Below are 18,232 nucleotides of genomic sequence, written 5' to 3'. Positions count from 1 at the left end.
ATTGTCAAACATTTTTTAAAAACAATTTTTAATTTAAAGATTTTTAAAATCACTTTTATTTAAATTTTTCTCTAATTTATTAATAATTTTATGACCTAATTGTAAATAAACTTCAGTGCACTTACTCTTTGGATACATTAAAACAAATGGTTGTCCGCTATCACAACACTTTCTAATATTCACATCCAGAGGAATATCACCTAAAAGTTCAACATTTAACTCATTGGCTAAACTCTTAGCGCCATTGTCTCCAAATATATGAGATTCATGTCCACAATTTTCACATACAAATACACTCATATTTTGGATAATACCCAAAACGGGAACATTTGTTTTAGTAAACATTGTTACACCTCTTCGGGCGTCCATAAGTGCAATGTCTTGAGGTGTGGTCACAACTATAGCGCCATTTATAGGTATACTTTGCGCTATTGATAGTTGTGTGTCACCCGTGCCGGGAGGCATGTCTATTAAAAGATAGTCTAATGGTCCCCATTGAACACCAAACAAAAGTTTCTGAATGGCAGACATAACCATTAGACCCCTCCAAACCATTGCTGACTCTTCTTCAACAAGAAAACCCATTGAAATACATTTAATACCAAAATTAGTCAATGGTTTCATCAATTTTTCTAAAACATAACCACAAAATTCAGTAAACGAAATGTAAGAAATAATTGAAACCAATATAACCATACGTTTAGTGACCTCTGGTTGTCCTTTCAAAGCCATCATTCTTGGAATGGACGGACCAAATACATCGGCGTCAAGAATACCAATTTGAAGACTCTGTGAAAATAATTCAATTCATAAATCACTTTTAAAGCTATTAATGTGTGTGTCATATACCGGATCAATATGTTTGAGAGCTGTTCCCAATGCAACAGTTGTCGCACTCTTACCGACGCCTCCTTTGGCCGATGAGATGAGGACCACATTCTTGACGCCAGCGATACCTAACTTTGTACTCATTTGTCTCAACTATTATAATAAAACATATATCTCTTCATCAGTTATTCAGTATATTTGTGGTAAAAAAATGGTACCAAATGTTGTGGTGATGTCTTCAACTTAACAATTCTTTGACAAAACATTTTTAAAAATATTTTGTTTACATTTCAATGAAACACAAGTCATGTGTTGTTTGTTGTGAAACACCAAACATGTGATGAAATGCCGGCAAAAGTGTCACATATTTTATGTTCAAAGCATTGGATCAATAATTATGGCGTTAATTATAACCATTTTAAGACATTTTATAGATATTTGACAGCAATTGAGTGCAATGCGACCCAAGAAATCAATACTAAAAGCGGTGTCACATTAGGTCACCGGCCAGTCATGTGTCGGAAAATAGTGGATGCCTTTCGGGTAAAAGATGGACAAACTTATATTGATATGACGTTTGGTTCGGGTGGACACACAAAATACTTATTGGCCACCAATAAGAAGATTAAAGTGTTGGCTATGGATAGGGATCCTATTGCTTACCAAAGAGCTGTCGTATTAGCGAAAAATGAATTGATTGCGGCTAATGGACAACAAGTGATACCACTTTTGGGCAGATTTAGTGAATTACCGAATCTAATGGCCACCAATGATGTTGAACCCGATTCAGTCGACGGTGTAATCATGGATTTGGGCGCCTCTTCCATGCAATTTGATGATCCCAGACGTGGTTTCGCGCTGTCAACCGATGGACCACTCGATATGAGAATGGATGGCAAGAGATTTGAAATGATGCCAACAGCTGCCGATGTGGTCAACACTTTAAGTGCCGAACATTTGGCAAAAATATTTAAAATTTATGGCGAAGAGAGATATGCTGTAAAAATAGCTCAAACTATAGTCGACTCGCGATTTTTGATGAGACGTTTGTCGTCGACCACAGAGTTGGCACAACTGATTGCAAACATTACAGCAAACTATCAGTCATTTGATTCGCTCGGAAGGACTCAACATTCGGCAACCAAAGTGTTTCAAGCGTTAAGAATATTTGTGAACAATGAGATCAATGAATTGAATTATGTTTTACAAAAAGTGATCACTTATTTGAAACCAACACTGAATTTAAATTTCAAAAAACGTGACACTGAAGACAATAATTATGAAGACATTGATGGCGGCATTATTGCCGTCTTATCGTTTCATTCATTAGAAGATAAGATAGTTAAGAAACATTTGATTGGCACTGAAGTAAATCCAAAGTTTGATGTAAAACATTTCAATCATTTAGTCGTTCATAACGAACAACAATTGGATGAAGTTTTGCAAAAAAGTTGGAAACAAATTAATAAACGCGTTATTACTCCCAATGAAGATGAAGTGGTAGCCAATCCAAGAAGCAGATCCGCTAAATTGAGATTAGCTGTTAAAATATCATAGATTTTGTCATTGAATTCATTTATATGTTAGAAATAAATATTACATTTTATTAATATAACCAAAAATGACTAAAATTAATTAGTATAATACTATTGATTTAATTATATTATTATAGTTATATACTGTAGTTATATATAATTTACATAATAATCACTAACTTTAGAAAATAAGGTTTTCTGACTATTAGTTTTAGATATGAATATAAGAAATTTATGAAAACAAATTTATTAGTTACAGACTTATCTGATTGCATGCAATTATATCTAAATTTAAACAAAATTATTTATTAATACATAATTAAAATTGATACAATTAAATAATTATGTTTACTCTTATTGTTAACCAGTGTACCGTGTGACATCAGATAAGCTGAGCTTTACTACTTTGATATTGTATCAAACTGACTCACTTATTATTACAGAATACGTAATTCAATACTACTATTGTCGTCGCCATTATTGTTATGAAATCAGTGGCGGCAAACAGTTTGACCAGCTCAATCAATCAAATAATCTGCTATGTTGTTGTTGTTGATGTTAGTGAGCATTAGTTCGCTACAGGAATTCTTGCTAGAAATTTATATAAAATACAAAAATTATATATATATAATTGCCATTTTTTTAATGTTAATTATAATTGAGTAAAATTGTAAAATATCCATAATAACAATAAAACTATATTATATTTATTTCCTTTTTAAAAATTACGGAACTCTAATTTCTTGCAAAGATTTTTTTATAAAAACTAAAATTTTAAATTAAATCATTTTATATAAAAATTTTATTAATATTTAAAATTGTTTTTAACCATAAATGTCATAAATACCATTAATTATTTAATTTTTGTTCAAAAATAAAAGTACTCAAATTTCTTGCCATATTAATACATAAAAATTAAAAATAAAATATATTTTATATTTATTTTATTATTATTTTATTATTAATGATTGAAATTATTTTTAAGTCAAAATGACTGTTAAGTTATGTAGTATATGATTAAATTATAAAAATAATGGAACTCGAATTTCTTGCCATATTTTTTTATAAAAATTAAAATAAACCTGTACCTGAAAAAATATGACATGTTTAATTCCCGATAAGTGACCAACGTTTGACCGGCGGGCAAATTTGACACTATCACATTGTTGGCCATCCATATATGATCCTTATATTGAAAAATAAAGTCAGGCCTTGGACCCGTTTACCGGCCAGAAGCTCCCGAAGATTTACCTTCGGGCCGTTATAACTCGGGAAGCGGACATCGGACAACAATAAGATCACCAAATTATTGTTCGTATTCGGATGGCCAAGAAGTTGTCTATTGGACATAATTGTCTACAATCATGTCTTCGGGTCAAACTGACCAGTTTAGTAATATTAATACAGTATTTTCTAGTATGTATAGGAGAAACGGTATATCGGTAATTTTGACCAGAAAATGATCATCGATTGGAATAAATTTTAAATATGAGGTATCAAATAGGTGTGCGGTACTGACCAGATATGTCACGACACTGTGGTCACTACCTGGGCCGCAAAGGCCATCATCTAGTAAATCATAGGTATTGCCGCCGCCGAAAACAAAAATTGCCGATAACTCGGTACAGGTTAACCGCCCGCAGTCAAGATTGGAAGTGTATGATTGGCTATTGGTTAGCCACCTAATCAGACACTCAAAACACTTGGCCAGCCATCGAATCGTCGGGACGGTATATCTCGGCAAGTCAGTATAACTCGGGTTACGGACATTGGACAACATCCGTACCAAAATATTATGGACAGTATTTGGATGGCGAACAAGTTGTCTGTTGGACATTATTGTCTATATTGATGTTTTCGGGTCAATATGGCCCGTCCCGTGATTACAACAATGCATTGTATTGTATGTGTTTTTAATGTATAGGAAATATAGGTTTTTCGGGTATTTGAACCCGAAGATGGTCACCGATCGGGACCAAACTTCGGGAGAAAATAGCATATAGGTATGCGGTACTGACTAGATAGGTCATAACATTGTGGCCACAACTTACCGATTTACCGTTACTTACTTACATTTACATGTATGTTATACTGGTGTTAAATTTCATGTACTGTACATTTTTTTGAAAGATTGCCATAATACCCGAAGATGACAACTTAGCCGAATTTTGTTAATTGCAAATTTGTAGCAAATTATGTCTTCTATTCAAATATTATTTTTCTAGATTTTTATTACTGACCACTTTCGGTATAAAATTTTTTATCTTCGGGTACCGAAATTTGGTCACTTTTGGTCACGTGATCAAGTCATTTGGACATGAATATTAATTGACTTTAATTGTTTGATTTTTTATTAAAAGTCCCATATCGATCGGTCATAACATTCCCGAGATGTCGGGAATCTAAATTTTCAAATTTAACTTTTTCCCAAAAATCACCAGGTAGCGATAAAAATCTGAAAATGGTCTCTAAAAATCCCAATTAATGTCTACTATGGGCTCAGGTAAATAGAACAATATAAGTATATTTTTTTACTGAGTTATGGCCAATTTTCAATTTTTAAGTTTTTGAAAATGTAACTTTTTCGAGTATTTACCTAATTTCCTGATAGGTTAGAAAATTGTTATTAATATATATTATAATATGTATCGATACAAATATTATAGAAAAGAAACCATATTTTTATCTATCACCGCTAAAAAGTTATGATTTTAAAAAAAAATTTTAGTTTTCCGCCATTTTGACCACTTTCTTCGTTAATGAGCAATTTTTCAACAGCGGATTTTTTTCATCATTTTTCATCCTCTAAACGATCCCGTAGAGAAACCTCGTCTACATCAAAATCTCGGACCCCTTGCAGGTAATTACGACACATATTTTACTGGGATACGCGTCGGTCGACCTTCGGTCGACCTCTGTGTATCCCGCTTCGCTTCGCTCAGCTTATCTGATGTGAATTATATAGTTAGTTATCACTACTGTATATTATATTATGTTTTGCATAATTTATTTATTCTGGATATAATAAACTAAATTTAAATTAAGTATTGCTTTTAAAAATCAATTTTATTAATTTATTATTCGAATATATATTCAATTAAAGCTCATCTTTATTGAGATTTTTTAATGGTTTACCTATAAAATCTAGATATCTCTGACTTTTAGCCATATATTATGTCTCATTTTATTTCTATTTTTATAATTTTTTAGAACTATTTTTTTGTAATAATTAAATAGAATTTAGAGAAATTGAAAATTTGTATTTTATTGATATATTGATATAAAATACTTGTCAAAAAATTTTTAGTATTGTAAAAACAAATTACCTTAGAAAATATTTAACTATTATTATCGATACAATTATTCAATATCTCTTAAACTTAAATCTTGAATTTGATTATTCTATGATTGCCAGATTTATAATTATAATCCATAAAAGAGGACTAGTCATTGAAATTTCAATTTTTATAATACAGGGTTTCACCATTCTATTTCAATGTAGTTCAAAACTATTTCACAAGTAAACATATTTATTTCACTCTGAACAAATATATTTCAATAGTGAACGTATCTATTTCATTGTGAACACAGCTATTTCAAAAGTAAACTTATTTATTTCAATTCTCTTGCTTTAGTGCAATATCTAACAAACTTTTGAACTACATTGAAATAGAATGGTGAAACCCTGTATTTAATTAAAAATTTATGAAATTTTGTGTATTACTTTAGTAAATTTCATTCTTATGATAATTATAATTAAAATTAATCTAAATTATTGTTAACGCAATATGGATTTCAAATTACATTTTACTTATATATCAAATTTTATTTTTTTTAAAAACGGTGTCAAGATATTTAAAAATTTATCAAATTAACATGTTTTATAATTAAAGTAGTATCGTATAAATATTTAATATTAATATCAGATTTTACCATTATTTTAAAATAAATTATTTATTAAAGATTTGAAACCATTTAAAAATTGTTTTCTAAAACAAACTAAATAAGTAGAATTGCCAAATACATGACTGATTGCTTTAAAAGAGAGATTTCTGTTAATAACTACATTATTTATATTAAAATGTTTTATTTAGTTTTTATAATACTAAAACCATAAATACAAGCAAACATAATAATTATTGTAAAAAATTTTAATTTTTAACTTTTGCATTTAAAAAACACATTTTTAAGATAAATATTCTAGAATATGACAATTTATAGCATTTATACATAATATAAAAATTTCACAAAATTTTCCTTGATTAAATTGCAATCTAAAATTAAGATTTTAATTTTTACAATTTGCAAATCAAAATAATTGCAGAAGAAATATTAATAATAGATTTTGAGTTAATTATTTTACTGTTTTTAGTTGAATGATAAATCACTTTATAAATCCTTGTTATAATTATATGTCTGTAACTTTAATAAGATGAACAATGTTTTTCCTTTTATAAAACTTTATTGTTTATAATTTTAACATTATTAAGATAATTTATATATTAATTTTTATGTGATTCAGCAATTTGGTTTATTTTTATTCAATTATCAAAAAAAAATTTACAGCTTAAATAATTTAAATTGTACATTAATTAATTCCCATTATTATTACTAGTTTTGAGAATTTAAATATTTTTATCATAAATTAAAAAATATTTGATCACATATTGTATTTTTTAATTTAATATTTATTTATTTACTACAGTATATTATTTATAATATTAACAAAAACAATTAATTGTTTATATAAACTAAAATTAGGATAAACATCCAAATTACAAAATTTATTGATTAACATAAATTAATTTTTTAAATGTTTATATTAAAATTGATTTATACATATAATAAATTTATAATAAACTTAATGGTATTATGACATAATTAACATTAATGAACATAAAATTGTGTTAATGTTTAATATTACAGTAAATATTGTGTTAGAGAGTTACAGAATAATGACAATCATAACTATTTTTTTAATACTACCGGCGCTTTTATGACCGACCATTTGTCGCTGGACTCACAGTATTGCCATTTCTATCACCTTTCCATTCGAGAAACAGGAATGCCGTTCCCGCGCCGTAAGCAAAAAAGTTGAGTAAACCAAACACCTGTTTAGTTATTTTAATATTTAGTATTTTATTTTATCTTTTTTGTAATCGTATATAACAAAAGCATAAATTGTTTACATAAAGGATCTGGAAATTACATTGAATTTTTTTATGGAAATATTTTATATCATAAACACTAATAAAAGCTTATATTTCCACATCATTTCATAATGTATGATATGTATGACAGCTAAGCAATAAATTATTGACTTGTTTTTGATTATTGTATAATTTGTATTCATATTTCATGTACAGTGAGTGTCTATACTTATAATATGAAAATATTTGTAATTGTATATGAAAATTAAAAAAAAGTAAATATATTCTACTATTATTAATAATTTAATTTAATAAAATTTAAAAATATCTATCAAAAAATTAATAATAAAATATTTTCTTTTTAACATTTTTTATGATATAAAGTTATTTTTAATATCTATCATTTATTATATTTGTTTCAAACTTTTAATAACAATTTTTGGCTCATTTATATCTTTAATCATAATTTTATCCTCAAAATGATCTCATTTTTTTTTGAATGTTTATTAAATATTAATGATACATTATTTTAATGTTGCATAGTTAGTTTTACGTAAAACTAAATCTATGTTAAAATTTTAGTATTTTTGGTATAATTATTTTTTCAGTTTAGGTAAATAATTATTAATTTATCTAAATATTACTTTTTTATAGAAAAATATTAATATTCAATGATTAGAAAAAATACAGTAATAAATATTATTCAATAGCATATACTCTATTAATTATTAATATTCAGATGTTATTATTGTACAAATATTTATGTTAATTGTTGTACACAATTGTCATTAATTAATAGATTATATAGTATTATATACTGTGTTTTATATATTTTTAAAAACACATAATACATACCCCGGCAGCAATATATGTACCGAAAAAACTTGTGCCTAAATAACTGCTATAATGTGTGAGTGCGTAACGATAGTCAGCTCTAGCGGTCATTGATAAGTGAATAATAGATGTTATAAATAATGAAATTGTGACGATTGCTGAATATATTAACTCCTAAAATGAATTGCAATAAAAAATTTAATTTGTTTGTCATTTGCTAGTAATAGATATTAAACGTTATTTCATTAATACTTACAGCAAAAATCCAATCAAATTTTGGGAAAACAATATTTTTAAGAGTAACCAAATAACAAAAACATAGGATCAATGTTAAGGCAAATGATAGGGAAACCACTGCAGTAAACAATCGCGCGAACCACTGGTTTATAAATATTTTATATATTAGTTATATTATTATTATGTTAGTTACACACAATTATTTATTTTATTATATATATTATTATAAATTTATAATATTATTATATATAACTAATTTTTAGTATATTTAAAAATATTTTTTTAAATATAATAATTTAATATAATTATAAATCACGTTATAATTTTAATATTCATTTTAGTAAATAACTATTAAGTTAGATAACTTAAAGTAAATACTAATGTTAATACTATTGTTAATAATTTGCTTTACAGTATATTATATTAATAATTATTGTTTATTATTTAATAGTTTTTGTTTTTTGATAAAACAAATCAAGTAATTAAATATTGTAATCATTAAAATGAATAAATAATTATATAATCCACATATAATAATAATTAATAATTAATTAATATAAAATGCTTACAGCAAGTGGTGGTGATATACATGCCATACATACAATAGCAATGACCTAATGTTTGAATTGAAAATTATTGAATTATCACATAAAGTCAATATAACAATTGACATCAAGAATATAGTGATCGTACCAATTGAACCAATTTTAAGATACCGGGAATTGTTGTAAAGTATGAAAGATTAAGTCTAAGCTCTTCACCGATGGGAACGGATTCGACTTTGGTTTTGATAGCAAAAGATCCCGAATAGTTTGGAGGACTCTTTTGCACGTGAGTTGACACCACTTCTGCCGGCATATTCACAATTTGTCTAATATTATTATCAAATCACTTATCAATAGATTGAATTAATTAATTGATTAATAATAATATATATTGTTTAAGTACTTATTCTGTATATTTTTTACAATTAAATTAAAAAATATTTTGTAAAAATAATTGTCCGATTTTATCGTCAATTCCTTGTATGGCTTAAGAAAATGAAGTCAATTTGAGACATAAATTCAAATTGAATTCAAGGCTATTGTTTAATAACCAGTTCTCTCACACACTCTTACTATAGGAATAACTGTATAATAATTCATAACTTATAAACAATTATTGTGTTATACATTGATTGCAATGTAGTACAGAATAATTTAGTGCTAAACTAAATGCTAATATAATAATACAGGTATACTGTACTGTATATGACTTATACATTGGGATTTGATTACAATAAACAAAACAAAAAATTATATTCAAAGAAGTGCTATCGCGTCAACTCCTATGCATTTTTGGCCAATCGTTACATTTACTACATTAGTAAACACTTTTTTGTCGATATATTTGAGGTAATGTTTTGTTTTGAATACTTTCAAGTCATCAAATATTTTTGATGTCTCATAATATAAATTATAGTTTACATAATAAAATAGTCAACCATTATATCAATTGTTACTATTGTTTTAAAAACTAAATTATTTTCTGAGTTGTAGTTTTATGTGATATATTTAGTATTTCATAAATTCATATTTAATTTAATGTTATATTTATATGTACTATATTTATTACCCAGAAGTTTATAGTTTTCATTAAATAATATACATAACTTGAAAATATACATAAATTTTTATATTTTATAATATTTGAAATAATTTTATTTACATTTATAGTATTGATATTAAATCGTTTAAACAATATATTTTATTATAAATTGGAAATAATTTTTTTAATTTATATTATTTATAAAAAACTGTAAACAATTTTAATTATTATATATAAATAAATGTTTAAAATATTAAATTAAATGACTAATAAGTATATAGACATTGAGATCAAATATGATTTAATTAGAGATACGGTTGTGTAGGAGTTAATAGGCAATGAATTTAAAGTACTTAAAGTACAGTAATTGAAGTGTTATTTTCTATCAAATAACTTTTTAAACATTTCATCACATATTTTATTTTTTTACATAAGTTATTTGTGACATATTTTATGATTTTTGTTATATAACATTAAAAAGTGTTAACAAATTTATAAAAATTCTTTTATCAACAATAATTTTTATAAAATTAGCTAATTTAGTTAATTAATAAAGTAATTGATTTTACAGTATATTTTTTAATTTGTGCCATATTTGGAAAAATAAAAATAACAAAAATTTTTATAATATTGTAGTAAATGTTTAAAAATAACGATTAAAAATCATAAAGCGTTACAATAACTAATGCATAGATCATTTAGATTGAATTAGTTTAAAACAAACTAATCTACAAATGTATTATAAATACTAGAATTTTTTATTATTTATAATTTTTCTCTACCTATAAAATTATTAATATTGTTAATACAGTATTTACTTTAAAAAAATAAGTGTTAATAAATTATATACACTATTATACAAATTACAGTATATATATATACATATATGGTACATTGTATATACTGTACATTTAACATTTAAAAAAATTGTTGTAATAACTTATAAGTCACAAACTAATTTTACTTTTTTAGCATAAAAATAAAAAATAATTGCTCAAAAAGTAATAAAGTTGTGCGATATTATAAATAATGTTTAAATATTGATTTAACCTGATATTATTTTGTTAACAAAACCAAAAGAGTGTTTAAATTAGTTTTTAAAAACAATTTGCATCAAAACTAAAGTAGCAGGGGCGGTTAAGCAAATTTTGGAAATTAATATTTTAATATATATTATAATTTTACATAAATATATTTAATTTTATTTTATGTTATTTTTTATACTGATATTTGTATGCTTATGTTGAAGACAGTAAATATATAAGTAGATAAACAATATTTAATCGTTACGATGAGTTAAAAAAAGTATATATTATTATATTAAATAATATTGCTAATTTATAAGTTTATGATGAAATTATATAAATAAGTACAATATAAATTATTACTATAATTAATATAAAACTTAAATTATAATTATTTATTTTTAAAAAATAAATTAATAAACAAATTTAATTAAATAAAATTATTTCTTTTATTAGTTTTGTCGACAATTTGATTGATCTCTAAATAATATGCATAACAGCGACAAAAAACGGCTATAAAATCTATAATAATATTAAGCTTTAGTAATCCATTCAAAAATATATTTAAATTGACAAATTATTTATTATATAATACTTATAATATTGTATAATATATTCAAAAGTATTATTATTATTATTAATATACAATATTAAAAATATTATAAACAATTTGTCAAATTACCTATAATTATGAATGAGTAGTAAATGAGAGCAATAAGTAGTCAATGTGTATATTCAATATACAGTACTATACACTACAGTAGTTATATACTGTATTAGTACTGTAGTGTCAGTATTGACCACAAAAATAGTTGTAAATTAATTGTAGATTTCAAATAAATCTTTTATATAAACTTTTAATTTTATTGAATCATATGCTGTGACAACTTGTGAAACATTGTGTGGTATAGTTGTCCATAGGTTGGTATCTATAGGTATTGTTTTTGTTATTAGCTTATTCTTACCGATAGTTATCAATTGAAACCTACAGTATTTCATTGATTCAGTAGAAGCTCTCTCTCACTCACTCACTCACTCACACACACACACATTAATAACAGAAATACTTATGGTTTTTAACTAATATTTATTTGTATTAAAAATAATTAAAATAAACTTATTTTGATAATAATTAAGATATTATTGTCTAAAAACATGACATAATTTGTAATTATCATCTGTTTTACTCCTTCTTTGATTTGGTAGTACTTCCTCTCAGTTTCATTGTATGGGTTGGAGTTTCGGTTGATTTCTTAGTAGATCTGTTTTGACAAAAAAATGAAATATCATTTTACTGTTAATAAAATTAATTAAAGTAAATATTTATTACTTTTTTGTCGGAGTCTTCGATCGCGACGATCTATCGCGACCAGAGGTCGACGTTTTACTCGAAGACACGTGCGATACGTCACTCTTTTTGGAGTCAGAGTCATCAGCGCGAGAGGCGGGAGTTGGGGAACGACTACGAGATGTTGGTTCGGCAGTTAATGGCTGTGTCGATGATTTTATCTCTTCTGAAACGAGGATTAGTGACGATGTTTCCACCTCTTCAGTAACGAATTGTTGTTGTTGTTGTTGTTGAGTTGATTCTATAATTAGAAAATTTGCATTATTTAGATGTTATAAACTATTTTGATTGTCAATAAAACAAACCAATAATTGTTTCTTTAATATCTTTATTATTCTTCTTAGGTCTTGATTTTCTATTGGATTTTTGTTTCGGTGTCTTTTGTTCTTCTATTTGAGAGAAAGTAAATTGAGATGTAATCGGAATATCATCTGTCCTTTCTATATGCAATTCTTCATCTACTTCAAGATCTACCGGTAATATAACAATTAAATCAAATAAATTGGTAAAAATAATTTTTTATTAATAATGAAATCAATTTAGTCAATACTTTGCTGTTTCTTTCGAGCCGAAGAAAGTCGAGTCTGTGGCGGAGAAAAAACGAAACCAGACTTAACATCTTCATGGGGTTCATCTAAAATCATTTCTTGAATCTTAAATCCTTCTTCACTTGTAGTTTTGTCGAAATCAATTAAAGGTCCGATACTTTGATCCATATCTTCCATTTCAGTTTCCATAATAGGTTGTGAGGTATTTTTCAATGACATAAGCATAAGTGTGTCTTTAATTGAAGCCAAACGTGGATTTTCAGCTCTTGACTCTTCAGTAAATGAATTTTCGTTATCAGGAATAGAAAACCGAAGTCTATGTTGAACTTGAGTCGACTCTATTGTCTTATTTGGAGAACCTTTGGCCGAAACAGATGGAGACATAAGTAATGGACTCAAAGATCGTTTCATCATTAGTTTTAGATTATTTGCTTTCAATATTGATTGGGGAGTAAAATAATCCGTTGTTGAGGTAATGGTTATATTTTTGGCATTACTTTTATTAGATATAGATTTATGTTTGATTTGAGGCGTCTCTAACAATATAAGCAAATCGTTTTGATGTTTCTTTTGAGTTTCTTTTTTGGCACTTCTTGTTTGATGTGTTGAAGTAATAATCTTGTGTTTTGTCACACTTTTACTCTCGAAATCAATGAGTTTAGGCGTCGGATATACTGTTTTGGCCGATTGTTTGACTTTCTTTGCACTTCTGTCAACTGTAGGCGTCCGAAGAAATGGTGAGTTTTGGGAAATCAGTATTTTTGAAGATCTAATAAACAACAAAATAGATAATAATAAATAAATGAATAAATACATATAAATTAAATATAAATCTTACTTTTTGCCACTTTTGACGACAGGAGGGGTAGACACTTGTAAATTGTTTTTTTTCTCCTTCTTCCAGATATCAGCAATTTCTTCCATTATATTCTCAATAGCTGTTGACGGCGCCATCCAATCCATTGCAATGGGTTTAGGTTTCACTTGAATGGGTAATGTGTTGGAAACGGTTATTTTACCGGTTTGTTTCTGTTTACTCTCCTCAAAGATAGCAATCTCTTTAGCCAATTTGGTAAATGATTGCGGAAGTGCTGCTAAATAGGCTTTAATTAATATAATCAATTGATTTGTCTTCTCAACCAAGTCTTCATCGGCAATATTAGTCAACTCATCTTCAAATTCGTTTAAGACATTCGCCGCATCAATAATCTTATTGTTTGCAATTAAATACAAAACAAGCTTTTGTTTGGCATTCGGCAAATCAGATGTCACCAAATAGTTGGTAAACACTTCTTCTTCAAACATATCTAATGGTATTTTAAATATTTCTTCGATGACACCCATTCTCTCACACAAATCAAATAAATGAATGAGAAGTTCGGTGGCATTCGTCTCATTTCGACAAAGTCTTTGATATTGAATTGCATTACAAATTTGATTATTAAGTAAAAGCATATTTAAGTGAAGTTTTTCGCGAACGGGTGTATCCAAAGCAAACTGACCACAATTTTGACTATAGATTAGAGCGCACTTCACCTCATTTTGATAAACAAATGACTGAACTATTCTCTGCTGTAAATCGTTGAACACAAATATTTCATTTGTTTTGTTTCCCAAAAATAATGGTTTGACGACAGGATCTAATAGGAACTGAAGAGAAAAATCAAAGAGTTTGTGATCCAAACCCCAAAAGGCTTGAATAGACTTAATAAGGCTTGACTTGAGTGCAAACACCTGTGGATATTGTCTAATCTTTTCGGCGACATCGCTCTGGCGGTCATTCAAATATTCAGCCAAATCTAATAACATATATAACATAAGCGCTTGTTTTTGAGCCAAAGTCGCCGATTCCAAGAGAAATACACCCAATAGTGAGTGCAGGTTAGGCGGTGGGTATAAACCATCGCCACCTCCTTTGATCCAGAGTTCAGATAACTCAGGATTTAGAGACTCAACCATACCATCAATTAGGAGCAAATCTGTTGGTTGAATAATATCAGGATTTATATTATGGAGTTCTGTTCGTCGATCAATATAATAGTTCTTAAAGTCAGTGTACGGATAAGCGACCTCTTGTTCACCGAAAACATCTTCTTCAGAATGTTCGGGCAATAAATTAATTTCATAAAACCATAGAAGTGTTCGCAAATAAAGAGTTATCAATTGAGTGACTTCTTGTCTTAACGTTAACTCTTGAAGATTCAATTGGTTTGTCATCGCAACCGATGTTTGCAAATGTTTTAACATAATATTCAATGATTTGAGATCACTTTCATAGGCATAAAGCTGTGCAGAGTTGTAATTATCTAACAATTGTCCGGAAAAATCAAACAATGGATGTGTTATGGAATCGATTTCATTCTTAATTAATGCCACTCTCGACCAAATCCAGTCTAATAAACACTTTGAATCACATCCACAGTGTTTAAGATCACCGGATGACCATTCTTTAACTACTTGTATAAGAAATGGTAAGCAATCGTTTTCAAGAGCAATATTTAAGATAATATGTCGTAATTGCAAAGTAGATAGTGATTGATGATAGATGTCCAACGATAACAAACCAGATCTGACACAAGTAATGGCATATTCTTTTGGATCAATTAGAATTTTAGGTCCATCTTTAACCAGTTGAGCTAAACAAAATTTAGGAAGTCCTAAATATGATGCGCCACATATCTGTGACTCGGATAGTACAGTCACTTCAAATGATAGCGAAGATGGATAATAATGGATGTCGTCTTGAAATGCTTGGGAACGATATTTGCTGATTGTTTCGCGATTTAACTGAACTGAGACAATAGCGTCGGGAGACATAGTGTTTGCAATGTTTTCCAATGAAAAGACACCTAAAAATGGACAAAATTGTTTGTCATCTGCTATCTTGATATCTGTTGGCATTTGCGAGCGATACCATTGATTTAAATCAAAAATAGCAAAATATGTTGAAGAATAGGTTTCATTTGATAAGTCAGACAATGCTTCCCAAGAGATAAACAAAAGGCTGAGATCTATATTAGCCGATTCGTCGTCCGACGATTTATTTGTTAATTGATTTCCTAACGGAATAGTATAGCAATCGATAAGACGACTATTGCTTAATACGTTGATTTCTGAAGAGTGTGGGTTTGAACTCAATATATATTCAAAACGACACGAACAGCCCTGAAATCCGGAGTAAAGTATACCGTAATCAGGAATCCAATCCTTCTTTTCAAACGAAATTGAATACATAATAGCATTTGAAATAGTATTTTGTATTTCATTCAATTCCTCAATTTCTTGGCCTCTGATAACCCAAACATACGAATAGTTTTTCGGATCGTTTTCCGGGTCTTGAAATGCAAATCTGATTACTGGCGGTAAGCCGTACTCCAGTCCACAACTGCACTCCAGTTTAAATGTGTTCATATTGTAGAATTGAAAACCACCGAAGTTATAGCCAACACAAAGAAATCCTGTTTGTGGTATATAATGAAGAGCACTGACATATACCTGTTCCTTAGGAAATGGCGAAAGAACAGTGCCGTCATCGGCCTTATAGATAAAACGATTCTTCAATAGTGAATCACCATTTAGTGGAAGACATAAGTGTTGGTCATGAAGTGAAGCTGTCTTTCGTTTGTTCTTCAGATTCATATGCGATGAATTGCAAACAATAAATGATATTTTCTTTGGAATCAATGTCTCATTTAATGGTGTAATATAATCCAAAAAAAGATCTAAAAGAAAGACGATTCCTCCTTCCGTACCGATGGCTATAATACCATTCATGTGTAGTAATTCATCAATCAGTGGCCAATTATTTCCTGAGATTAATCTTGAGTTCATTATTAGCTCTAAACTCGTTATCTTAAACTGTGTGTCGATTGTCTTCATTACAAGACTAAGTCGTGCGTCGACGAGACAGATAAGACATGTACCGGAACTTCGCCGCAAAGCGACGGCAAACGTATAAAGATATTTATTTTTTGCCGAACCATCAAAAGCGTCCATCAGTTGGACAACATTTACAATTTTTATGGCATTGTCTCCGAAAATGTGTCCGAAATCAAAGGATCCCAATTGTCTTTGTGTCGACACATTCTTCACGTCTACCGATATAATGTCAAGTTGTGAGCCTCTGATTGTCCATAAACACTGACCGACTAAACAAAAGACAAATGAGATTATCAACTAAATGGCAATAAATCTTAATTAAGACAAACCGGCATTAGATGCGAACCGACACCGAATTGGACACAAAGAAGTGTCAACAGAAGTAGCCTCCGATGCAAACAATTTGGCCGAAACCAGTGGCAAGACCTGAGTGACCGAATTGGCCAACAATTCCCGTGACGTTGCCATCAAATGAATGGCCAATCAATACAATCAATGGATGTGTTAAGTGATGGCAAACACAACATTCAAACCATTAATTTTGTCGCTAAAAAAATCACACTTTTTTTGAAGTCATTCAATGATTACGTTACCATTATATGAGTTACAATCTATACAATAGATTCTATAGTAATAATGCAATACAAATGCAATACAACTTATTATTGATTTATTAATACTCTATTAAATTAAATGTTAAAATTTAATAAACTTTCAATTTCTCTATTTTAGTCAATTAAAAAAACCTAAATTAACCCAAATTTATTTTAATCATATCAACAATAATATACTATATAATACTAGTATAATATCATATTATATATACGATATATAGAAAAACAGTTATTATAGTCCCATTACATAATGTCAAAAAAGTGTCTACTTTATGATACCTATATTATCAGATGGTCTATCACATCACATCCCATCCCAAGTACAGTACTAACCGGTAGAATACTGTATATAGATCTAAATTAGATAATAAGGTAAAAAAATTTAATGTTATTTTTAAATTAATTTAAATTCCCAATTATTTATTTAAAATTAGTTTATTTCATAAATAAAAAATTCCGATAAGAAATTTTAACAAAAAAAAAAACAGTGATTTGTGAATAAAATTAAATATATTTATATACAGTATATTATCGCCGATCTCTCAAAATATGTTTATATAAAATAGTTATCCATTAGTAGTACAGTATATCCGTATAGAGTATACTATAGTATACCGTAGACCACAAAAATAGATGAAATTTTTGTT

The 18,232-nt window shown here is 27.8% G+C and overlaps 4 protein-coding genes across 5 annotated transcripts; 1 reads left to right on the top strand and 3 right to left on the bottom strand.

Annotated features, from left to right (window-relative positions):
* Positions 1 to 75: 75 nt before the first annotated feature.
* LOC128962066 (iron-sulfur protein NUBPL-like) lies at positions 76 to 1,145 on the bottom strand (the record flags this gene model as incomplete). Its single annotated transcript, XM_054308394.1, has 4 exons — positions 1,047 to 1,145; positions 850 to 981; positions 699 to 789; positions 76 to 632 (listed from the first exon to the last, which is right to left on the bottom strand). Coding segments are annotated over exons 1-4 (828 nt in total), but the record flags the coding sequence as incomplete, so codon positions are not given.
* Positions 1,126 to 2,385, top strand: LOC128962065 (probable methyltransferase-like protein 15 homolog). Its single transcript, XM_054308393.1, has one exon. It carries the CDS (start codon positions 1,174 to 1,176, stop codon positions 2,383 to 2,385), a length of 1,212 nt encoding a protein of 403 aa, XP_054164368.1. The 5' UTR covers positions 1,126 to 1,173.
* Positions 2,386 to 7,239: 4,854 nt separating this feature from the next.
* LOC128962425 (uncharacterized) lies at positions 7,240 to 9,835 on the bottom strand. Of its 2 annotated transcripts, none has more exons than XM_054308800.1 (6): positions 9,533 to 9,835; positions 9,278 to 9,475; positions 9,154 to 9,198; positions 8,604 to 8,726; positions 8,369 to 8,521; positions 7,240 to 7,474 (listed from the first exon to the last, which is right to left on the bottom strand). In XM_054308800.1, exons 2-6 carry the CDS (start codon positions 9,440 to 9,442, stop codon positions 7,358 to 7,360), a joined length of 603 nt encoding a protein of 200 aa, XP_054164775.1. In that variant the 5' UTR covers positions 9,443 to 9,475; positions 9,533 to 9,835; the 3' UTR covers positions 7,240 to 7,357. The 2 variants fall into 2 exon arrangements, with proteins under 2 accessions (XP_054164775.1, XP_054164774.1); XM_054308799.1 differs by having other exon boundaries at positions 9,278 to 9,455.
* A 2,507-nt stretch (positions 9,836 to 12,342) lies between these two features.
* Positions 12,343 to 17,566, bottom strand: LOC128962094 (protein ELYS-like). The gene is made up of 6 exons (XM_054308428.1): positions 17,301 to 17,566; positions 13,931 to 17,240; positions 13,095 to 13,861; positions 12,850 to 13,014; positions 12,527 to 12,785; positions 12,343 to 12,458 (listed from the first exon to the last, which is right to left on the bottom strand). The coding sequence occupies exons 1-6, from the start codon at positions 17,437 to 17,439 to the stop codon at positions 12,380 to 12,382; spliced, it is 4,719 nt and encodes a 1,572-aa protein (XP_054164403.1). The 5' UTR covers positions 17,440 to 17,566; the 3' UTR covers positions 12,343 to 12,379.
* Positions 17,567 to 18,232: the final 666 nt, after the last annotated feature.

Source organism: Oppia nitens, unplaced genomic scaffold (assembly GCF_028296485.1).
Source record: "Oppia nitens isolate AA-2021 unplaced genomic scaffold, nextdenovo-longstitch-racon4-pilon3 scaffold6_pilon_pilon_pilon, whole genome shotgun sequence".
NCBI lineage: Eukaryota > Metazoa > Arthropoda > Arachnida > Sarcoptiformes > Oppiidae > Oppia > Oppia nitens.
Note: the sequence above shows the minus strand (reverse complement) of the source record. Positions and strands in the feature narration are given on the sequence as shown.